The 25684-nt window shown below is 36.4% G+C and overlaps 1 protein-coding gene across 1 annotated transcript in view; it reads right to left on the bottom strand.

Moving 5' to 3' along the window:
• AHR (aryl hydrocarbon receptor) overlaps positions 1 to 25684 on the bottom strand; it is a 67682-nt gene that overhangs the window by 3851 nt on the left and 38147 nt on the right. The window contains exons 3-10 of the mRNA XM_063324953.1: positions 20716 to 20831; positions 16923 to 17012; positions 15012 to 15135; positions 9874 to 10004; positions 8779 to 8981; positions 6949 to 7058; positions 5326 to 5467; positions 3249 to 4512 (exon numbers count right to left, since the gene is read on the bottom strand). Of these exons, the coding sequence (XP_063181023.1) occupies positions 3249 to 4512; positions 5326 to 5467; positions 6949 to 7058; positions 8779 to 8981; positions 9874 to 10004; positions 15012 to 15135; positions 16923 to 17012; positions 20716 to 20831 (2180 nt within the window). The remainder of the gene's footprint in view (positions 1 to 3248; positions 4513 to 5325; positions 5468 to 6948; positions 7059 to 8778; positions 8982 to 9873; positions 10005 to 15011; positions 15136 to 16922; positions 17013 to 20715; positions 20832 to 25684) is intronic.

Here is a 25684-nt window from a genome sequence, read left to right as displayed (position 1 = left end):
TTATACATTCATTTATTCATCTATCAAAATATGCTGCGTTTTGGAAACTTTTTTTTCCTGCTATGCAAACACTGAAATTTGAACAACTCTGCACAGTTCTTCTAAGTTTTTAGCAACAAGACTACAGCCATGTGAGTTATGTTTTTAATCAAAGTTGTCATGCTTTTAAAAACAGCTACAATAACATAAACTAGGATTACTTCTGACAGAAGCAGATTATTTCAATATTCTTCATTCACAAGATGAGCACACTCATTAAAATTTCTACGAAAGTTCTCAACACAATCTAGTAATTAGCAAGTTTTCTCCTGTTTAATAAAGGAATACCGACCTTAAACAAGCAATCAAATTATCTAAGGCCTTTCTGCCTTTCTCCATCACTGAAAGTGTTTTTAGACTACATTGGCTGCGATGCTACTGCAATTACAAGTTAGGCAGAAGGTCAAGGCAGATGACAATAGACCCTTCTGGCTTTCTAATCCCCTAGTCTTTTCATGTAGAAATCGATGGGAGTTAGAAGGCTGCGGAAAGGATAGCAATCATGGCTTGTGTACCAACGTCTGTCCTCTCTCCAGACTCCAACCACTGATAAGGACGTGTGTGCGCTAAATCCCGCCACAAAGACTGCCCTACTTTGGTTTGGCTGTGTGAACGTAGGCTCAGACAGTAGGATCCTATCTGCTTAGTCGCATCCTTACTAAAGTTACCAATCAGCAATAACAATCGAACCTTACGTTTATTACCATAAGCAGTCCTATGTTCTCTCTATTTACAATAAAGAAATGTATATTATTTGCTGTCATGGCTTTGGCACAGGTGATATTTTACAAAATTACTACAAGTGCAGCAGCCATACTTCTGATTTACTAGTTCCAATTGGTTCACATATTTTCAAGTTCTTAACTCTGATAACAAGACTAAATACAATCTCTGTCATATAAGCATATATAAATATAGGGTTATCTTTCTCTGGAACAATGACATTTCTCAGTTAAAAAACCCCCCATTTCTGCATTAAAACATTTCTCAACATAACAACTTTGGTTTACACAGAGCCTTACTTTGCCCTCAAACTATAAAAATATTAATCGGCAGATGCGACTAGAGGCCAAAACTGGGTGCACTGTGATACAAGAGATGTTGGTTTTTTTCCATGTGAATAGTATATAGCAGTATGGCCTGCAAAAGTTAATGCTATATGGTTTAGGAACAAGCAGTCTCTTGCCAGCCCCCACTGCACCCAGTTGGCATACATTGAGTTTTCAACCCCCAAGGACTTGGGGAGAGCTATCAGCTATCTACGATCGCTCTTTTACAAAAGGGGTTGGGGGAATCATCCTTCCTTATCTCATCACGAAGTGCTCCTCTTTTAAGCTCATTTGGACAAATGTTCATCAGTTCTCTTCAGAGGTAAACAGGAGCCAACGCGCACAAGGGTAACGAACATCAGTTCTGCACTGGGCTTCTGCTTTGCAATGCAGCGCAGGTATACCATTGCAAGAGGGGCTGAATTTGCCCCTGAACAACTTCAGTAACAATAACTTTTCACAAAGTGGCCTTTGTTCATTTTTTTTAAGGACAAACAAGCTAAAGGCAATATTGTTATTGCAGTTGCAGCACAGCATTCTAGTAAATACGAAGTAACAGACGTATTCATTTATAGCATTCAGAAATGCTGTCTTAGTCATTAGTCACTCAACTTTTTACAGATAGATGAGAAGAAAAAGTAAGCTAGAAAATAACAAAGAGGGGGCGTAACAAACACAATTAAGGCAGCATAACAAAATAAACTACAAAATAAATGTATTCGAAACCAACCATTAAAAAGAAAGAAAAGGAATTGCTTATGTGCTGACAGTTCAAAACTGATGCACCACACCACGAGAGCTTTTGTGAAAAGAGCAATTCTATACTATTATAGGGGCGAACTCGGATGACCCTGAAACCCTATTATCAAGCACTACGAAGGACTAATACACTGACCACAGCCAGGCAACATACAGCCAAGCACTGTGCAAGCTCGCGCACTGCATTGTCAAAGTCTCTTCATGCCATTTCAGCCCTTGGGCACTCAGGCAGAAGCTATTCATCTTGCTGAACCGTCCTATATTTTAGCTAAATTTCTGCAGTTCTGCAATTATATTTTTTCCCACTAGTGAAGCAGTTTTTAAAAGGATATGTTTTGTACTTGCATGAAGCATACCAAAAAACTGGGTATATTCTACTCGCATTCTTCACCTCTGTCTTGTGTATGTTAAATGCCAGCTAATACTTTAATTCTGTAAATGCTTATGCATGTGCATAAGCATTTGTAGGATCAGTACTTTAGAACATTAACTCCTTGAGGTTAAAAAAAAAATAAAAATGAATTGTGGCTCTGTATTTGAGCAGCATTAACAGAAATAAAAGGTACAATTTAAAGTACTTCAACACAGGTTATTAAGAATCAGGAACCACCTTAGTAATTGAATTTTTTTATTTCTAAGTTAATTTTATCTATGAAGAACTGTGTAAAACTGTAGCCTCTGCTACAGCCAGGCTGCTCTCTTCTACAGTTTATTTTGCATTCTCCTTAGCACAGTGTGAAAAAGGTCCAACTTATCTATTGTGAACATAATTTTTTCCTGCTCTTTTGTCTTCAGCAGAGAATCCTCAAGCTGACTGTCACTTATGGCAATATATGAACATATTTTGCAGTATCATCGTGTATAGAAATGCAATAGTTCACAATATTTCATGCTATTTATGTGATATTATCATCTGATACTGTAAGCAATCCTAAAATCATCAAAGAATCTGAGTAGCTAGAGAACACTTACATTTTAAAAACAAGATATTTTTCTGGATCCTTACAAAAAATGTCATGAAAAACAATGTGCCAGACTGCCATCATACCACTCCTCTAAAAAAGGTATATAAAGCAAATTCCAAGCTTTTGACCATTCTGCTTTTCCTTTGCTCCTACTGGGGAAATTACTGGTAGGTACAACAGACTACTTCACTCAACTCTTCCTTTAATACTGCCAAAGAGAGTTACCAGGATGTGGATAGGTGTACATAAAAACTTGACCAAATGCAGCTCTCTTCAATCTAATGACCAAATAAAAACAAGGACATTCACACATTGCTAACCCATCAGTTTCAGACTCAGTGGTTCAATTATGACAAACTCTGCATGCTGGTAGCCACCCAAAACAATAAAAACACAATTCAAAATGCAAGCAATATAGCAACGCCGTTCACTTTACCTTGTTCAACAGCGTTTGTTGACTTGACGTCATAGGATCGTATTGCATTTGATCCACACAGCTGGGCTGTGCTTCTTGCGTGCACTGGTACATAGACACAGCGCCTGCATAGCACGTTTGAGGAGTTAGCATAACCGACTCGGAGTTTATCCCACACTCATGACTTTCAGGGACTTGCTGCAAACAACTGAGAAAATCCTCCAAGTTGGAAGAAGCAGAATAGGTCGATCTGTCAAAACCTGCTACAGGGAAATCCATTGGAGCAAAATTAGAAAGCTGTGGCACCACCCCTGTGTGTTGCTTGTAAGGAATAAACTCTTGCCTGCACGCATAAGGGGAAGCGTTTACTTCTGATTTGTAGAACTCGGGTGCAGTGGCGTGCACGCCAGGGAACGCGTATTGCTGGGGCTGCTGCTGCGAGCAGCCAAGAGGCATGCTGGTGCCAGAGCTCCAATTTGTGAACATCCCATTGACTTGCATATGTTTCATCTTTTGACAGAGCTGCTGCTGCTGCTGCTGTTGCTGCTCCACGAGCTGTTTCTGGTGCTGATGAAGTTGATGTGGATCTAACTCCTGCTGTACCAAGCAACCTTCATTCTGGACCAGGGGCTGCTGCTGGTTACAGCCTGAATATAAGAAGTCAGACTTACTTAAAGAATCCTGAACATAAGTCAGGATTTCATCAGTTATGTCAATGTCCCCAATATCATCCACACCAGATAACTCAGTTTTAAAAAACTCCTCATCCTGCTGAATACACTTGAGATCTTCAAAGTCAATACCCAGGTTTTTCATGATGCTGTACAAATCACTGGTTTTGTTGTCTTGAAAGAGTGCTGCACTGTCTTCAGGAAGCGGAACAGTACTGTCCTGGGAACACTCCATAAGCTCCCGTTTGAGAACGCTGTGATTTCCAGCAGGCAGGAAATTATCCGTCCAGCCACTGCTAACACCACCCCCCAGTTCATCCCTGCTGTCTGCAAAGAAGTTCCGCTCAAAGGAAAGTTTATGTGATGCTGGAGGACAGAGATACACAGACTCATCTTGCCTTAACATGGCACCTAGGAGGGAGTTTGGATCCACAGAATCATTGTGCAGCGCTGCTTTGGTGCCTTTTCCCGTTGTGCTTTTATTCTTCAGGTGAGAGGGATCCATAAGGCTCGACATAGGGAAAGATACCTCATACAACACAGCCTCACCAGTGGCAAACATGAAGGGCAGCTTCATGTTACGCTTTCGTAGATGTTCTGCCCCTTCTTCATCTCTGAAAATAAATCATATATATATATATATAGCATAATCCTGCAGTACTAAACAGTTACTGTAATCTTTTTGTCCCCTGGAATTAATATTTAAAAAATGAACTATTCTATTTGCAGGCATTTTTCAAATTCCCAGCTATTCCAGCTCAACTTGGTTGAGTTAAACCAAGAGGCAGATTATGAAATAAGGAGCTTATGACTGTAATACCACCTTTACATATTACATTTGTAATTAAATCTAGATAGCATACACCGTTTTCTGTGCCTTATGAGCTGAAATGAAAATAAGTAGGCTTTGTTCCATGCGTTATGTTTTTCTTGGCATAGCAAGTAAACGAATACTTCAGTACTGAAGTATCTCTTTTTCTCCATTTTACAGACTCCTTAGCAAAAACCTGTATAACAATGCTGAATTCCATATTATGTAGAATTTAGTTCAGCACCATAACGACCTGATTTCTTTATGTTATCTGTTGTTTCTTTTACACAACTGCAGTTGGATTTCTTAATTTTTGCTGACGAGGATACTGAATTAAAAATAGGTTGGATAGAATAACTTGGTGCTAGTAGCACTGCTCTTATTCTTTACATGAGATAAAAATGTCTAAAGATTTGCACATAAATGACTATGACACATAAGTACCCAAAGACCAGAATTCTTTTCAATGTTTGTTCAATAATTGAAAGAGCTTTTCTTTTTGGAGTTCAGGATCTAAAGGGGGTTTATTTAAAAATAAAGAATTTCTTTCTGAATATAAACAAGCTCAAAATTTTCCAGTTTTTGAAGTATACTGCTTTATGTGATGATGCCTTACGTAAGAGGTCTTTGCGTGGCAATGATGTAATCCGGTCTTCCATTTTTGTAGACAAGACGTGCGTTTGCCTGTACCCAGGCCCATCGATTTTCTTTGGTTAGAAGCCTAAATACAGTCATTCCACTCTCACCTGTCTTCATCACTAGAGTTAAAGAGTGAGCATAGTGTTTACTGTCCAGTGAACAAAAATAGGAAAATCTGGCATGTCATGAAAATAATCCCATTTGTACAGCAATTTTACAAATCTCATGTTCTCAATCACTCATTTCTACGTGGCACTAATGTATTCCTAGTGAAACAGGAGGATCGATTCCTTCAAGATGTCTGCTTTAATTTTCTGGTAAAATAAACGCCAAAACTGCAAGCAATTGTATCCGCTACAGATTGGCAACATCCTATATGGAGCTTCATCCATTATTTCTGCAATAACAGAAATTAAGAAACACTAGAACACGTAAATAACAAAAGCCTAAGTGTCTTTTACATCTGAAAAGTGACTTTTACTTAAGAAATCAGAATAAACACATTAGCTCTGAATCCAATTCTTTCACATTTTGACTAGTTAATGCAGAGGTACTTCATTATTTTCACTCCCACTATCACTTCACTAGCAATGCTTGATGAACATACTACATTTTTGTTGTACATGGTTGAAAAAGCTGCATTTCTAGACATAAAAACTAAATACAAAAATACTAGGAAAGTTTAAGAATACTAATAAAAAATGAACTTTGCTACAAGACTTAGCATAAGAAATGGAGAAAAAACAGTTTCAAACCAAAACTTCAACCCAAAATTTAATCCCATTCTACTCTGGCAATATTTTCTTTCTTATTCCTTACCAAACAAACAAAACCACTGATAGGCAACAGTGACTGAGCTATACCTGAAACAGAAAACCTGCTTAATACAGGCTGAGAACTAACATACTGAGGGGGGTTACTTAATTGTATATAAGGGGACAAAAGAAAAAACAGTTTTTCAAGAGAAAACAGTAGTAATGAAGCACTACCAAAATATCCTCAAGATGTTTCTGTAACTTCCAAAGACAAATATGTTACAGCTAACAAAAAAGTAAAGAAAGAAGTCCACTAAATAGTTATATATCAGATAGCGGATACTTATTTCCTTAGCTTAAAACATTATACTTCTCTCCTTAAGTAGTTACTTAAACCAAATCAAGCTGCAGAGAATGAAAACCACAAACCTACAGGACACTGGCATGCTAAATCAGAGATTAATTTCTGTTAAAAATCTTACATTGATATAAAAATGAAATTCTTTATTTAACTTCCTAACAGGAAAGCTATCTTTGAAACAGTCCCTTTGCCCAATGGAAGTTGTAGAAATAGCAGAAGTTGGTTTGAGCAGAGAAGGAAGCAAGAAGAGCAAGACGTGACAGAAACTGGAATATAGAACCTAAAAGGGTCTAGACAGGAATATTAAATATTTCTTCATCCAGTGTAACGTTTTATAGGGAGGGAAAGATCACATGAAATGAATAGTATTTTGTTAAAGACCACTTTTTTTTTTTTTTTTTTAAAGAGTACTTCATAGTACTTTTTCAGTATGAATATAATCCATGCTTTGATTTTTCAGCCTTTATTAGGGAATGAAGCTTACTTCGGACATGATTTTCAGCACAATAAAGCATATCAGCTGCGTGAACAAACTGGTATCCTGTTCCTCTCATACACAGCTCTGCTTCGGTGTATCCCAAGACAATCTTTCCTCTGGAAAGTAAAAACAAAAAATTGCAACACTGCTGATGAACCAACTCACAGAACAAATGCCAAGCAAGTTAATTATGGCTAGAACATTTCAGACGTAAATGCTAACTGCACTTTCTTGCAATATCAATTGTATGCAGAAGCATGACAGTTCTAATAAAAAATACAGTCAACAAATCATAAAATTTTTACTAGTCCCTCAAGTTGCCTTCAGTGACTAGTAATGGGTTCACAAAATTATTAGATCATTAAAAAAAGAGGAGTATGTCTACAGTTCAGCTGGACTATAATTTCCATACTTTTGAATTTATTTACTTCTAGCAGGCAGCTCCCATTTGTTGCAAAGAAAGACGCTGTTTGCCTCACCCTGTTTCACAGCATATACCTGTAAGTGCTCGCATGTAGAATTAAGTAGGGTCTCAACTTTAGTTATCTAGAACGTCTTGCCTAAATTAGTATTTTTAGTAGCTTAAAATTAAAAACAGGGCATTCCTCAGAACTACATCCCTTTTGCTATTGAGTGTCTGGGGTCCCCTTCAATTTGCATTTAAGCTTTCTAAGATACACCTCAGAGGAGTACAGTCAATAGAGTCATGTTTGACCTCCACAGATAACATTAGAGTACTTAACTAGAGGTCAGGGAGATGAAGAATTTTAACAGCATTTGTGTGAGCACTATGAGATACAGGATAGAAACAGTCAAAGTGACTGAAACAGGATTTGGAACAAAGAAATGGAGATCCGAAGATGGTGCGGGGGGGGGGGGGGGGGCGGAGAAAAATAGGGATGGGGAACGATATATGCAAAAGCATAAAACATGGCAAAAATTGAAGGTTTCAAGTGAAGCATAATGAGAAAAAAATAAATCAAACACAGGAAAGAAAAGCCTGCATTAACATTTTGTTAACTTTTACTCATATCAGTTCATAGAACCCAAGAAAAACATTTTAGTTTATCAGTAGACAGAATAACAAGTAATTTCACTCTACATGATCCTATAAATAGACATGGAAATCCATATGAGAGATTCCACTGAAAATGAGTCTGAAAACACTATTGTCAAAAATAGGAGGGAGGGGAGCAAGAGGGAAAGAGGCCAGAGGCTTTTCTTTTGATAAAGAAGCATCTTAATTAGGCTTCTTGTCATATTGATGCATAGTTACATTATGTTGATCTAGTAATGGAATAGCGTTTCCAGTTTTTATATAGGGAAAAGAATGGGTAAAAGTCATAGTGGGGGAAAAAAAAAAGAAAAAAAAACCTTAATTTATTTAAAAGTAAATATTTCCATTGTATTTTACATCTATTTGAACTGAAGGGGAAAATATGCACGTAAACCAAAATGAAACACTTGTTCTATCCGTTCCAAAACTAAATTTCAACCAGATTTAAACATTAAACTTTTCTTCTTCCCTAATTCATTAGTATTCTGTCTTTTGGGGTTTTTGTTTCGGTTTTTGTGGTGGTTTTGTGGGGGTGTTGTTGTTTTGTTTTATAAATGATTGAGAGTCAGAAAGCAATATGCACTTTCAAGGAAATGCACTCTGACAAGCCCATTTCTCTTTTTTCTCTTTCAGCAGGGCTGAAGAGAAAAATCCTAACAGTTCCTAAACAATCATCAATATTGACTGAAACAGTAGCCAGCTTTGTATTTCAAATACACACTTGAAGCCTATCTCATTAGCAAATTATTAGAGTATTATGCAGAATAATTTAGACCTACTTTGCATCACAGCCAGTAGGCGTGAAATCCAGTTTATGTTTTGTTCTGAAGATGAAGTTTTTGGTTCGTATCTCAAGGATAGATGGTGGCTGCAGGGGAGTAGCTACTGCAAACAGAGCAAGCTGAGGAGACAAAGTAGCACCATCCTTCCCTTTCTTGTTTTGTCCATGGAGAAACTTTAATCGTCCTTGAAAATTCATAGCCTTAGGGTGAGGAAAAAAGTAATCATTATATGTTGGAGATACTTAAGAGTAAGATATTTCTGTCACGATGTAAAAACATATATTTATTTCTTTAAGACTCATCAGATTCAAGCTTTGTAACACAGCATACAGAGAAGTTAGCAAACGAGTACAGAATACTGTTGTTATACCCCTGAGCACATCATTTTGAGATCTATTAATAAACTCACTAGAAAAAGAACTAGTGAGAAGGTTGTTTTTTAAAAAAAAAACACAAACACAAACATAGAATAGCAAATGCCAACTGTATCTTCTAATATTCTAATGAACATGGCATTATACATATATACAATTAGCGTAACATTATTTCTCTTGCATTTCTGTCAGTCATTATTATAAAGTATGCAAATATGCACGACTGCAAAATCATATATAAACAATTCTATTCATAAGAAGTCACCTAAAGGGTGATAAACCTATATTTCTTCCAAAATCTACAGCATTGACAAGCAAAACCATGTATTAAAAAGAGCAAACACAGACTTTTCCAAGTAAAAGGAAAACTATGGTTTTGTTAGTTATTATGACTTATTGCATCTCAAGATACCTAGCAGAAAATAATCTTTGTAATGCTTTTTTATCCGCAAATCACGCAGTACTTCACAAAAGCAGATGCTTATTCGTATTGCACCGAGGAAACTGAGCCATGAGAAATGAGAGAACTGGCACCTGGTTGTAACAACGTGTTAAAGGGGACACATTTAGCGTCACTAACTGAAACATACTGGTTCAAGCAGCTCAGGTATCTATGGAGACTTAACAAATAAAGTAAGTTGCTGTACATACTGTAAGGATAATGCAGATTGCCAACTTGCAAGCATGTATGGAAGTTTTTACATAACTCCATACTTACCAGGAACCCAGATGAATTATCCAGGAGGCATCGTAACCTGCAGATGAAATTCCTTTCCATAAAGGAAGAGTTCTCTGGAGGAAGTTGGTCTGGGTTATAATAGGTTGCTGGCTGTGAAAAGCCATTATCTCCTACAGGAAAGGATTATTTATAAGGATTATTTTTAGAAGAACACCTAGCGAAGGCTATCTATAACAAATCATCTTCCGTCTCATAAACAAAGTGTTAGGTCGTGACCTGAGCAAGAACAATGTAAACTGGAAAAATCCTATGAACCTACACTGATTATAACACTAGGTGAAGTATCAGTTCTTCTCATGGGATTATGTTTTATACACTGTGCTATTTGAAAACTGCATGCAATTTTTTTTTTTTTAAGTGGTGGTTTTTGTTCTTTTGGTTTGGGTTTTTGTTTGTTTGGGTTTTTTAATTTATTCATTATGTTTGTCAACAATCCAGGTTCTGAATCGGTTGTAGAAATTAGAGTACTCAGCAGAGAGCACACCACATTTCTGCAATGGCAGGATCTGCAAAAGGCACAGTAAACGAGTATTCCGAAGTTCAGTAGATGGTATCGAATTGTGAAACTGTTACTTTCCAGATAGCCAGGTGAAAGCTGTAGCAATAAATAAAAAGAAGGGAATCACCACAATAAACCAATGTGAGTACTGCCTCTAATGGATGCAAAAAACCTCTGCTAAATAGTGAAAATGTTTCTGGGCCATGCTGATCAAGAAAACAGTGGTTACCTCTCCAGAGGAACCTGGAGCATTTGGGTTTTGTTTGTGGGATTGCTGTTTTTTGGTTTTTTTTGTTTTTTTTTTTTTTTTTTGTTTTTTTTTTGTTTTTTTTTTTTTTTTTTTAAAAAAAAAGACTCAAAAACATGATTGACAACTAGGATAACATGACATTCTTCTGCAATTTCAATTTGCTGCTAAGTGACATTTAGAAAACAGACTTAAACATTTGGAATATAAAGTAAAAACAGAAGGTAAATCTATAAACTTATGATAGAATACGTATGTTCTGCATGAGACTACGTATACAGAGATACCAGAGCACGTCTACTCAGAGCAAATTTAGCAAAATTATCTCGTTTGTAATACATACAAAAAAAAATTTACAAACTGTTCATTCCCTAGGAATTCATACATGCAGAAAATTAAGAAAAAACAGCGTAAAATGCTATTTTAGAGTGTTAACACTGTAATTTTAAAAGTAGTCCATATGCTCTCAGAGAACGGATTGCCATGGACAGACAAAAGAAGAATTCAGTTTTTAAGAAAGAACCCATATTGACCTTCCAGACTTGGAGATGAAGTCAGGGAGAGCAAGTCACTTAATCACATACCACATTATGTTCTCTGGAACATAATTCTGTCTCTTGGACAGATGGAAAAACTCACAGATAGGCTAGGTGGTTTTTACAATGGCAAATCAAAGCCAATGGAAAACAAATCAAGACCAAAAGCCAGTTCAAATTAATCTCCTATTAATTCAAGGGACTGAACTGGAGTCAAATAAGGTTGCTGCAGGCTCACCAAGAGGCCTTGCAACCTAAGGCCATATAAATCCAACAAGAACACCGAATAATCCAGTTTTTCAGATAAAATCAGGAGATACCTTTTTTTTTCCTTAAAAGAACTGCCATGCAAGGTCAATTTTTGCTGAACAAACTTCAAAGTATAGAGAAAAAGAAAAAGGGCTGTAGCTGATAGTGCATATGAAAAGGGATAATCTGAAATTACAGCCATCTGCAGAACTATGTATTGGCCAAAGCCACCATTATGAGCTGATCCCACAGGTACAGAAACTCAGATTCTTCCAGTCCAAGATAGTTACCACCTAACTTTGATATTAGAAAATAAATTGCCACACACATGGTTCTCAACAGACAAAAGCAAACTTAATTCCTACTGCTGCAGATTATTTTTTTAATTGCCTAATTGCTGGTGAGAATTTTCAACACTTCTGAGGCACTGCTTCTCCACAAGGCGCTGAAAAGGGCTAGAAGCTCTCTGAAGAAGCAATGAGTATAACAAAAGGACATCAAAGAAACAGCTTGCAAATCCCAACTCACCTTTCGAAAACGCCAACTCTAACATCCTTGAGAATCTCTGCATATACATTACTCGAGGTCTCCTCAAAATGGTTAATACACCGCATATATCAACATTCATGAGTATCAGCACCAAGGAAACCACTAAAACACTTCTTTTTTTACGCCACCACCACCCCCCCGCCCCAAGCAATCCCAGTATTTCTGTTCCTTTTCCATTGCCATAACTTTATTCCTGCAAGACCAGCTACTACTGAGAAAGATACTGACAGCAGTGAGTAGTTTAGAGCCTTAAAGACCCTGTGTGTGTTTCTTCATCCAATTTTTTCATGGAGTTTAACCAGACTATGGGCAACTTCTTGGAGGGGATGTAGGGAAAGACTTTAATCATCAGTAGCAGGCTCCTTGAAGGGCTCTGATTAAGTCCTCCAACTCAGCTAAATCTGGCTGAGGAGCGCCTACCGAGTATATCTCTAGTATCCAAGAAGCAGTGCAAAGCTTTCTGCTGGCATCCGTGGCACTGGTAGGTATGCCTTTCAGCATCTCTGCTACAGGAGCACCTCAGTGTTACTCTTTTGGCAAATACAGAGCATTTGAATGCAGTTATCTTTGAATACAGGTATCTTGTCTGGGTTCTCTCGAGCCTCTGTCAGCCTCTCTTGGAAAATGGGCAGTTCCCAAGAGTGAACAAGGCTTTGGTGGAAGAAGCAACAGTCTGTAGCTCGCTAGAGGAGGGGAACAGCACTCAACACAGGAAGGAATGGGCTTCAAGCCCAAGCCTCCTACATCTGTGAAAGGAATATTGCTGCATTTTCCCAGGCAGACAGGAGGCAGAGAGGTTTTAGTGCCAGGATCTTGGAGAAGTGACTCACTGTAAGAAGGCATAGAGTCTTACAGAGCATCTGCAATCCCTGGAGCAAAACTACCAGTTAACACTACAGTGGTTGGACCCGTATCCCTCATGAAGCTCACACCAGATGTCATCAACACCATGGAGCGATGTGCAGAACATGCTGCGCATTAAGTCCTTTTCTTTCTCTTTAAGCTGAAGACCATACATGGTTCCATAGCAAGCAAACTTTAAAACATAAACCAGACTTAAGGGCCCAAAGCAGATATTTGGGACTGAAAAAAATCCAAATTTTGCAAACTTCTCCAGGAACATGACAGGACTGGGAGGAGTGTCTGTGAATAGACACTCCTAAAACACAGAAGGATATTGAATGAGAAACAACCAGTCCAGGCTGAGGCAGAATTAGTTCCCAGACTCAGGTTGTAATCTGTGCTTAAACCTGAGCACAATTATAATACGTCTATAAATATCTACAAATGCTATCTGAATGTATTAAAAAGGAAATGGATTAAATTAGCAAAAATGGAGGGGATCCTTTGATCATAGCATTATCCTTTGTTATAAATCTCAATTCAGTTTAAAAATCCTCCGTGTCCAAACATTTTACATTAACTGAGCCCCCCCCCCCCCAAATTATCAGCTTTTATTAAACTAGGAACACGAGATACAAAGCAAACGATTGTTTGTTATCCTGCTCAGCACTTCCTGTCATTCAGTCAAATCTGATGCCAAGTCAACCTGGCATCGTACTTTTCAAACACAACCTTTTCTAAATTCATGTGTACTTGCTCAAGCGCTATAGAACACCATTTCACTCTAAAGCAAACAGTAAGCCACCACATAAAAACCTGATTTCTGAGGGCCAGCACCTGTTTGCTATACCAAATTGTAATATTAACTAGTTCCGTAGCATGTTTTCAACTGGATTGTGTAGATTGATCCATAGATGATATAATAATGTTGACCATTAAATGAAAAATTGAAATATACTGAGCTGTGAGACAACAAGTAAATAACATTTGCTGGTTTTTTATTTCTCTATAAAAGTATGGCATTTCCATACTATAAAATATTAAATGGTAAGCTGTCAGAGTTTTAAAATCAAGTTGCTTTATAAATGAGAGATTTATTAAAAAATAATATGGAGTTTTTCTGAATTAAAAAAAATTATCTATAAACAAGTAACTTAGAGTAACATATAGCTTTACCTACATATTTCAACCACTGTTGTGCAAAATGGAGCATTACAGTTGTCTCAACAGATCTGTTATTATTATCAGGCAGGTATATGCTTCCCGAATTACACATAACTACCTGTACCAACACATCCCTGGACCAATATGTAAGCAATGTGTTTCTCAACATAGCAGGTCACTTAAGCATCAGTCAATAACATGTGACAATCTGATGCTCTAACAAGCATACTATTTGGTCTTAAAGGATCATCTATTTAATCTTTTATTCCTCTTCCCCTTTTACTCCCAAGAGAAGTACTGGTCTATGCGGCAGCCTGCATATAACAGTGACAGATGGGGAAGAGTAAAATTCTTCCATGACCAGGAATGCACTATTCCATATATTAACACTGTAACTAGCCCATTCTTAGTCATGGAATGGATCTACCAGCCTGAAGAGCTTAAAGAAGCTGTCATACCCAATTGTCTGCTGGCCTTCCTAAGCTAATAAATTTGGGGTCATGATCTGTACCCAGGAGTAGCAGATGTAAAAGGGAGATCATTACTTCAGAGAGATCACTTCCTCATTCAAACAGTGATTAAAGGCGAGCTGTATAATTGAGGGCGAACATAGGAAAAAAAAAAAATAAAATCAAACGTCCTTTTTTCTTATGTCACCAAAAGAAACTGTCCACTTCTGACTGCCCTGTTTGCAACACAAACATGCAGGATTACCTGCTGTGCTATTTACCACAGGACTACTGATCAGGCATGTGAGACGTTCAGTCATTTATGCTTCAAATTAAAGTCTTCCAGTTTCAAGCAAAATTAGTGTTTTAATGGTGCTATGCTATAAATAGCAGTGCTTATTTTAAGTGCAAAAATGACTAATTCCCACTGTTGGTTAAACATATCCATAAAATTCAAGCCAGTTTAAAAGATGTTATTCCTTCCTTTGTTCATGTAAAAGAATCTAATTTTTTTCACATACAGAAATTAAAAAACCCCAACTAATTAGACAGGCAAACACAAGAGTTGGCTGTATACTCACCTTGCACGCTTGGTGCAGAATCTGCAGACTGGGCAGGATTTAATGCCCAATGTAGCTGTCGTTGAAACTCAGGTCTGTCTTCCGTGTGAATCAATTCAAACACACTCTGGTGTATAATATCAGACTATGTACAAAAAGGAAAAAGGTGGGAATAAGAAACATATATCAATATGATATAAGTTGCCTGGTTGACAACACTGCTATGGATATAGCAAAATCCATTTTGCTCAGAGATAAAGACATACATTTGCATGCACATGGCAAAGCTTCATGAAACAATTTTTAGCAGCACAGAGAAGAATTCAGTCACACCCATGACTGCAAAGACGAGAAATAAAAATAAAAAAAATATTACCTTAGAAAAAAACAACATTACATCGGGTATTTCTTTACCTGCTTTTACCTAAGCAAACCTGGAACTATTACGCTTAAGTCTTCTTTAAATCATTTAATTTTACATACTGGTAGATAAAGTCCTTGCCAGCTGGTACTTGGATCTGACCCATTCTAAGTGCTACAGGAATACAAAAGAAGCCAAAGGCCCAGAACCAAACAACTTCCGAAACCAAGCAAAGTAGACTACAAACATTGGTTTTGTTTGCCTGAAAGCTTTGTCACTCCTTAAGGATGCATTAAAATCTGTAATTATTAACCTCTCAATATCACCACCAATTGCATGGTTACAAACGTCATCTAAATGGCAAAGCTACAATAGCCGGGATCAGTGGTTGAAAGAAATTAAAGGGAGGGATACCCACCCAAAATATTCAAGAACAGCCTCAGTCAACTGAGAGGAGTTAAATTACCTGTTTTCTGCATGGATCAAAAATTAACCATTATATAAAGCAGAAAATATTTAAAACAACGTACAGATATAAAGAAATTAAGATGAGCTGGCAAAAGCAGAAGCCTAGCTCAAACTGTGCTTTGATGAAAGTGCTTTCATAGAAGAATCAGTATTTTCCAGAAATTCTAATTTTTTTAACTTTAGGACTTCACTTCTATATCATGCACTTGATTAGCATTACTATACAAATTTTATGCCAAATTTGTCTTCCAAGCTTTTTTCTTCATTCCCCAACACTGAAAGAATCTGTAACCCCAGGAACAGCAATGTTTTGCTTGGAATATTTTCTTTTACACAAACATTCCCCAATCTTTTATCGGTTAGCTAAAATTGCAGACAAAGCAGAGTTTCTCCCTATTTTTAGACACCAACTGAATCTATCATCACCCAGTACCCAAAAACATGCATCGATAACTGTAACTAAGCTTCTATCATCTTAACATAAACTAATCCCAGGAGTTCTCTAAGGAAGGCAACATGCGCCCGCTGGGTCTTGGTCTTTACTACTTTGGTAACTGGCTTGCAAGCCCAAGAAAGTTAGCCATATGTGATCTGCACCATAAATTGTAAATACCAAATGCTTGTTTTGAAATAAATAAGTAAATATATAAAGTAAATATGAGCAAGAGAACACTAAAATTCTGAAGATACTAAAATCACTCAGTTGATGCTTAAAACTCTACGGCATACGGAGTTAATTTTGTATGAAAGGTTTCTATTAAAATAATTACCTTCCCATTGAATTATGTCTCACTCAGCATCATAAACTGGGTAACACCACAGTATAAATTTCAAACAGTTGTTCCAGTAAAGACTAATTAAGTGTGAAAATTTCCTATCTTGCCTAACTCAGCTTTGGAAATTATATTCCTGTTGTGTTTGGCCTGAGGTCCCATTTCAGCTATGTTAGCGGGTAGAAAAGTAGTATGATTTCAAAGTAATCCATCCCAAAGTACCTAACTGAGATTTTTATTACACAAACTATCAGATCCTAAATATGAGCAGTGATGCCCTCTGAAATTAAGCAAAACCTTTAGAAAAATTAGAGGAAAAAATATACTTACTTGTTGGAACCCCAAGTAGTCTTGGATAGTAGAAGAGACATAAAAAACCAGAGCATCGGCCGTAACAACTAATACAAAACCATTTAATGCCTGCGGAGGAAACACACCAATGTGTCAGCTTCAGAGACAAAATTCCAGATAATTATTGTGGCTGTAAGTCTACCTATATCCTAGTGTCCCAATAAAATGTGAAGCATGCAAAAACATATCATTATCTAACAGCACAAACAGAAGGATTCATCATTGCACCTCTACAGTATACCTGGCACCCCTACAGTATACCTGGCACAATGAAGAAAACAGCATCTCATGGAAAAAAAAAAAAAAGTTATTTTGGAAAATTCAGGGGAGAAGCCAAAACCTGTTCATGAGTTTTAATTACTCTTGATTGTAGGAGATGAGGGACAGCGGTATGAACAACTCACTATAAGTTTATCTAACATCAAGCATCGCTCACAATGCTCACATGGCTCAATCTTTCCGTACACCCAGCTTCCCCCAGCCCAATGGGGAGCCATGTCACAAACCCCTTCCCCAAATCTGTTCTATTCATAGCACAGACAGGCCTAAAGTGGACAGGAAATCAAGTGATCAAGATCCCCTATAAGGTCCAAGAAAACATTTTATGGCTTACTTAAAATAGAAGACCTCTGCACAAGCAGACTGTTGCGAGTAAACAATGTTTTTGAAGAGATTTCCCCCTTGGTGAAGCAGCAGACTGAGCGGCTCCTTACTCAGAAGTCACGCAAAGGGCATTTATCTGAACTCCCAATCAATACGGTTCATGGCAATTGTTGTGATAGCAAACAGTACATTTGTGACTTGGCAGCTCATCTGAAAGGTGCTGATTTACTTCTATGGAGTTCAGTCAAGATTTAACAAAAGGCTGTCTCGAGGGATTGAATTAAGTATATTGTGCCACTTAATTTCCTCAGCTGCATTCAAAGTCAAATTTGGCCAGCGTACTCAAAACACATTTTTTAAAACTCTTTATTATGCAAAGTTATTGTAACATAGAAAATGTAAAGTAAGTGAAGGAATCCTACATCTTACTGTAACAACTTACTAATATATTTTTATTATAAACCAGCATCGTTCTTCCATAAACATTAACTCCCATAGCCCCACACAACGGTAACCATCATAGTTGCTTTTCTATATTGTGAAGGGATATGGTTTTACTATTTATTTTCTTTTACTAATACAGTCTTAATTAAGTCAATTTAAATATCCAATTCAATGACTGGTCTTTAAATGCTGTGAACCACACCCATTTAATGTGGAGTCATTTCTTAGTCTATTCTCATAAACAGCTGTGCGCTCTATAAAAACTCCTTATATAAGTTTAGTCAACTTTACCTGAATACAGTACAAGCTAAAAAAAAAATTTAATAATAATCTGAAATTAAATAGCATAGACAATCCAAGAAATCTTAAACAGTTACGTAGAATCCTTGGTTCTGATGAAGTTCACAGTAATTCCAAGGGAGCAGAATGCGGCAATGGCAGGTGCTTATGTCCTCTGCTGACCTATTCTGCAGGGCAATTCACCTTAAGTGGCTGATATAAAAAGCCTGCAAGCTGCACAGTACCTAATTCTGGCGCACATGTTAAAATTGGTTTTTCTGCTCCGTTTCATACAAAGCTACGTACAGCTCTTGTACCGGGAATTCAACCACATTTTACAGTGGCTCTGGTACGCGGTTCATCTCGAAACAGGATGGTTACTGCAGAAATCAGATGCTTTCTGTAAGCCAAATATTCTGTAAAATATAAGTTTTTTGCCCCAAAACGTAATGCAACAAATTACTGGAAGTTCCTTAAAACATGCAGGTATTCAGGATATGCCAATAAACTGGGGATCGGTTCTGATGGAGGTTTTGGCAAAATGCAATCCTAAAATAATTATCTTTAAAGGCATAATGAAATTTCTCAGTGAGTTTATTCTTCTGGAGCACTGGAGATAATATTTGTGCTTGTAAAAAAATACTCTCATTATTCCAAATACAGGGGCAATTATAAAACTGTTCATTACTGTTGAGAATAAAAAAAGATGTCTTAAAAATTTCTGAGAGGTTGTCATTTGACTCACACTTCGTATGATAAATTGCTTAGACTGTCATAGATTATGTATCTAAAATAAGAATTTGAAATAATTTAAATAATTTTAAAGGAGACGTAGCTTAATTTTAATGAAGGCACGTCTATGTATTTGATCTCTATTTCCACCGACAAATTTCTGTTTGTTAGGAAACAAGAAAAAACATCTGATGAACAAATAAAACCAATATGGTATATATTCATACCACCTTTGCAAAAAATAGAGAGAGAATGAAAAGGAAATGTTCATCATCAGTTATAATTTATGGAAAACTCTGTGACATAAAAGACTTCCGAGCTTATTCAGAAGGGAAAGATTTTACCAATATTTACATCTTACTGATGCTCAGTATCTTCTAGAAAATCCCCACTTTCATCACTCATCATTTCTTACACTCCCTAAGAAAACTCAATCTGCATATTCATTCTTGAATTTTTTTTAATATGTAAAATATTTACAAAACAAATTCATTTAAGAAATTCAGTTATTTCCCAAGGGGGCAGAATTTGCAGGAAGAAATGCATCACCCATTTCATTTTCCTGCCGGAAAGCACTTTGCTATAGCAGTTCCCTCACGTAACTTCCATTCAGAAGTCATGGAAAATAACTAAATTTCACATCTAATAGATGCCTCCAATATAAACCATACACTGTAACTTTTTAGATAATTTCTGTTTAAAAGAAAACCATTCGCCTGCAGTAATTCCATAACAGTTCTTTGCCTTTGTCATATGTCCATAACATACTTTATTAAGGTTAGAAAATTACATACGTGTCCTAGTTTAGTCAGTTAGGAAACAATTTTCAAACAGCACTATTTTACAGTAATTGTTTTGTGGGATTCTTAGAACCTGTTTTCATTTCTACCCTTTGAACAGTGAAATTAATTTTGTTCTAAGCAAACCATTGGAGCTGACTGACCTAATGATCTGCCACTTCTGATAGGTACATCAGTGTGAAACCCGTGCACAAGACAGATGATCAACACATTTTAAATGGAGCTGCAGGTCGCAGTAAAATCTATTTTGTGAAACTAATTAGAACATTGGAATACTTACATTAGTAGTTCTTAAATTTAAGCTAGACCTAGTATTATATAATTACATTTCATATGCTTTGACACTCTAGGACATTAAAACAGACTATAAAATTAAAAAAAAAAAAACCCCTATTTTTCATTAATACTTGCCATTAGTTCACACTGTTAAAACTTATTGAAAGTATTTTAAAATTTGTCCTGAACCTATACTGTGAACTCTGAGTTCTTTCAAACCACTGAGAAAGCAAGATATTCCAGCAGGTCCAAGATCTTTTAAAAATAAATTGTTTTTTTTAGACAATTAGTCACCAAATTTACAGTAGATGACTAATCTATCTGACCTTTAAGAGGACTGTTTCTTTATATTAATATCTTTATTAACAATATATTCAAAAATATGGGAAAACACAGCTCTAAGAAATGACTCAGAGTTAAGAGGACCCTGTAGTCTAACTGCTCTCCGAAGTCACAATTATCACTAGAGAAAAGTGCAGGAGCTGTATAATATTAACCTAAAGAAAATGAGGAAAGAATTTGACAATAGAAAACTTCCTTTTTCAATCTCTTCAGTGAATAACTGGTATGTTAAATGCAATATAATAGGTTTTTTTTAAATGTAAATCTCTGTATAATACATCCACTGCAAAACATACCTGCAGTAAGAGTTCTCCTTCCAGGATCTGCATCCCTTCTCCACGTTTTGCTGTTCTGCAGTTTTCCTGAGCGCCATTTCTTTCTGGTCTTGTAGAGTTAGAAGATTTTAATGCAACTAGAAAAAAGAAAGAAAAAATATGAGTGATCTTTGAAAGGCTCAATTTACGTGATGATGTGCTATTTAGCAATTTACGTGATGATGTGCTATTTTGTTTAAGAAAAAAATGATATTTTAAAAATACTTATAAAGTCAATCTAATGAAAGATTTCTGCTTCATCGTCAGACTTTTTTCTTACCTTTAGGTATAACCCCCAAGTTTGTCATCCATCTCCTATCTAAACTATAATACTTTCACAACAGAATCAGTATTATTGAAATCAATCCAAATCTCATTATTCCTTTTTTTTTCCTTCTCTTTCTTTTAACTATAAGGCTCACTTTCAGTTTGTCACTCTTGTTAACAAAGGACATTTCTGTTTTCATAGAACAACCTCCTATAACCTGATAACAACTCTGCTTTAAGGTATGACAACACTTACACTTATTCTTATACTACCTAATTTCAGACATCAAACTATGGTACCTCAGATATAAGCCTGCTCTAGGCCTAAAGCTCCCTTCAGAGAAAGGAGGGAAAGACACAGGAACCCTAAATGCATATTACACATTGAAGAAAAAGTAAAAAAAGCTAATGCAAACAGAAAGGCTTTTTTACTTTCTCCCCCCGCCATAGTTAAATTTTAACAATTTAAACAATTAAGTATATTTTTCCAATTTCAGATAAAATACTATAACCAGGAATCACCAATCACCATTATTCAGCTCACAAATAAATCCAATTGAAAGAAAAAAAAATTACTCAATGAACAAGGGATGAAGAATCAGACCACATTGCTACAAAGTACCTGAAAAACATACTATCTCCCATCTCTGCACTGTGTCTAATAAAGAGGATGCTGTCACATAATACTAGATACTCAAAGACTGTCTGTAACTCAGAATTTATCTACTTTCCACATAGTTCTAAAAAGAAAAAAAAAACAAACCTCTCCAAATCTGAAATTAGTCTGAGTGGATCTGTAGTATTTAAACAGCTTAAAATTACTTGAGTAATTGTGCCTTAAACCTTTACCATAAAGTTAAACACCACCCCCAACCCTCCTAAACCCAAAATTTCTAAACTGCAAAGCAAGGGAAATTTATAGAAGCAACTGCACTTCTGTAAAATACCAACAGTTTATCTCATAACGATCATATAGTCACCCTAAATACCAAATGATTTTTCAACCTGCTGAAAACCTTCATTTTTCAGCTGCTCAGAACTTTAGTCAAGAATCCTAAAGAACTCCTGCTCACTCACTTTTCAGCTATGTTAAATGATATTTTACACTAAGTATATTAACTGAAAGATAAATTATGCCTTTCAGGTTTTTTTAAGCTATCACTGCAGCTAACAAATTTCAAGCCAGACAGTTTTCATTAAAATATCCCTCAAAGGCACCGCAGAGGAAAAACATGTTCTCAAAAGACATTAACTGATTAATCAGCCAGGAATTTATCTGAGTGTTTGCTTTGAAATTAAAACCTTAATGTTCTTCTTCCTACCAGATAGCCAAAAAGTCCTGTAATAGGCCACACAAAGTTGCAATTATAAATTCATTTTAAATTCAACTGAGTGCAAGATGTAGCTTTTTTTTTTTCCTAAGCATTATTATATCCTAAACGATATCTAGAAGATTCACTAAAAACCCCTGAAAACCACTGGCAGTAGAAGAAAACCTATTCTCCTTTTAATGTTTACTGTATGATTATTGAGAAAGCCCATACTCGGCTTTGGAAGTTGCAAGTAAAGATACCTAATTATGCTTGCCATTCTGAAAAATACCGTATAAAAATACACCCAGGTGGGTTGGTTTGTTTTTTTTTGTTTTGTTCTTTATAATGTGCAAATAATAAACGAGGGGGAGGAATTACAGGTGCTTGACTCTTCTGCTCTACATCTATTATCAGAGCTCTAGAGCTCAAGCACAGCCTACGCGCGGGTATGGCTATATTCCTCCTAACTTTCAAAGCCTTGCAATAGGTACACATGAAGTTACATATTTTGCTGAACGGAAACCTTCACCTTTGCAGAAATCAGAATGTGAATGAAACCAAGCTGCTGTAAACTGAGACAGACGGAACATTGCTGACCATCTGAGTTAAAAGCAAAAAGGAAGATACAGTGGAAATTACAGCTGTATGCATCATTGGATGTGTACAACTCCTGGGAAAAAAAAAAAAACAAAAAACACACGACTCAAAAAACCCCACAAACACAAATTTACCTTGTTCTGACAGATAAATCACAGGCCTGGTAGTGCCTGCTACAAGCCATGCAGTCCTGGGAGTTTCTTCCCCAACACCCATACACACGGTGAAGGGATCACACTACAGGGGACTTCACGTTCTGAGACTTTGGAGAGACATCACTAAGTGACAGCTCTGAAACACCCACACGCTTCTAAAGACTAAGTTGGAAAAAGGTTAACTGTTCCATCCACGGAAAGGAAAATTTTTATCATCCCTCCTCTCACTTAATAAAGGGGCATCAAAACTGAAGTGCAGATGTTGCTTAGGTAGGTGTGGTCTTCACTTGATTTAATAAAAAATAAATTGTATTTATTAAATAAAACTCAATTTTTGTTTAGCTGATACTGAAAAGGTCGATTTCACAAAAATCAATTCAGCTAGAAGCACATAAAAATCGCAACAACAGAATTGGTTTGCAGTTAGGTGGAAGTGAGAAAAATTTAAATAATAACATAGAAAAAAAAAACAGGAAAGATGAGCAAGTATTTCTATTTAGTACTTCTGAGAATAAGTGAGATATTCACATTTCACGATGACAGTCCTTTTAGTCCAGCAGAGCTAAACAGAAGTGACTGAATACGGATATTTTAGATCAACAAGACTTGATAAATTTTAGTCAAGATTTTAAAAACAGCTTGCTGAATTTCCTGCTGGGGAGACAAGACAATGGAGATGGATGATACAGAACTTTGAATAAGAAATATTTAAACAAAGGTAGTAGTAAAAACAAAATAAAAAAAAAAATCAGTATTCAAACTAAGTATAAACTTTTATTAAAGAAATTATAAATGTAACTTGTAAAGTTTACAATGTTAATATAATTAAGGTATGGTAATTACCAGCCCTGTGTGATTAAACTTCTTTATCAATACTTTTTAAGAAAACATTAAAAAAAAAAAGACTAGTAAGATTTTAGGTTGACACAAATACAATGGGAGTAACAGAGAGAGACAAGACAGGTCCCTGACACTGAGCAACCCCCGCTACCTGGATGCAAACTTGCAAGGTGTGGTTCAAGGCTACCAGATCCCAACAACAAGTGGCCTTACAGTATGGGAGGGACACCCTGGGACGCAGTAATTCTGAAGAGAGTCACTGTGCACAATGCTGCAGCCTCAGAAATACCAGCCAGAGATACAGTAACAGATGATGATACGGAGAACTAAAGCTAAAAATCCTGAGGTAATACTACAGTCAACATCGCCTAGTTGAAAATCAGCCACATATTCTGCTGCTTCCCAGAGTCTATGTTACTCATGTTGTCAGACGAAATAATCCGAATAGTTCACTGCTTTATAATCTTTGAATCTCTGACTTAAGTACAACACGCCAGCCTATCCCCTCTTAATTTTCAGCCACAGGAAATTAAAACATGAATACTCCCATAGAGTAAATAGGGAAAAAAAATCCCTATACACACTCTAAAAGACACAATCAAATTACTTCTCAGAATTTCCTATCAATAACATGAAACAAAAAAACCCCAAACATAGTTGTTTATACCTGTACAAAAAAAAAATATTTCCTGCTACGCAATTTTAGCAAGAGGACTGGACCGTAAGCACTCGCTTTCCAAGTAGTTTAATGACTGTCACTTAATCCTATGCCCAGCAACAAGCATCATTTCCATTGCCTGGACTTCCCTGATTTGAAGTAAAAGCTAAATCCCAAAGACAACAAAACTAGATAGCAACATTTAATAGGTTTTCTAGACACAGAACAACATTATAGTTTCTAGTACATTTGTTTTACAATTGTGAAATGCTTTAGAACCCAAACCAGCAAATGTAAAAGATAGTTTTATATCATATCTATAAAGACAAATTATAAAGACAAAATTATATCATATCTATAAAGACAAATTAAATAACAATGATAACATCAGTGGTTTACCAGCTCCTTATCTCTGGCTCTAACTGTTACTTTCAAGCGATGGGAGATTTGTACAGAGATGTAGTGTACTTTATTACAAAACAGTATATCTGGGAAAAAAAAAAATGTGACACACAACTACTTCTTCAGGTCTGGAACAGAATTCAGGCAACTGAGTTCTAATTACTGCCAAAAGCCATCTTTCATTTTAAACCCATATAGTAGTCATTCAAAAATTATTTTCAAAACCCAAGGAGAGCAGGTATTAAGCAGTCTCCCTTCTTTCCAGGGAGTGACATTCAGTACGAGAAAGTGCTTTGGGATATATCCTAATCTGCATGAGTTACAAGCAGTGTGCTGAATCAACTGATAGTACACGATAGATGAATTTCATGAACTATTTGTTGAGATATTTAGAAATTATTCTCTTTGCTATGATGCAGAAAGTCAGTATGGTTTGCAGATGCTGGAGTTGTAGGAATAACAACACATCTAGGTCCTAACTGGCCTGTTAAAACACATTTCTCTCAATATTAGACCTATTGCTTTCACCTTTTATGGGAGAAAATTCTCAGATTCTTCCTCCCTTCAACCAGGTCCCTGAACTAAGACCCACTCAACATCAACTGTGATCACTCAGTGGATCCAGCTGGAAACAAACCTTCAAGTCATTCCCTCATTAGCTGGGACCAGCAACCAAATTAACAGATTTTATGTAATGCAATACTCTTTACTAACGACAC

This window comes from Chroicocephalus ridibundus, chromosome 2 (genome assembly GCF_963924245.1).
Source record: "Chroicocephalus ridibundus chromosome 2, bChrRid1.1, whole genome shotgun sequence".
Taxonomy (NCBI): domain Eukaryota; kingdom Metazoa; phylum Chordata; class Aves; order Charadriiformes; family Laridae; genus Chroicocephalus; species Chroicocephalus ridibundus.
Note: the sequence above shows the minus strand (reverse complement) of the source record. Positions and strands in the feature narration are given on the sequence as shown.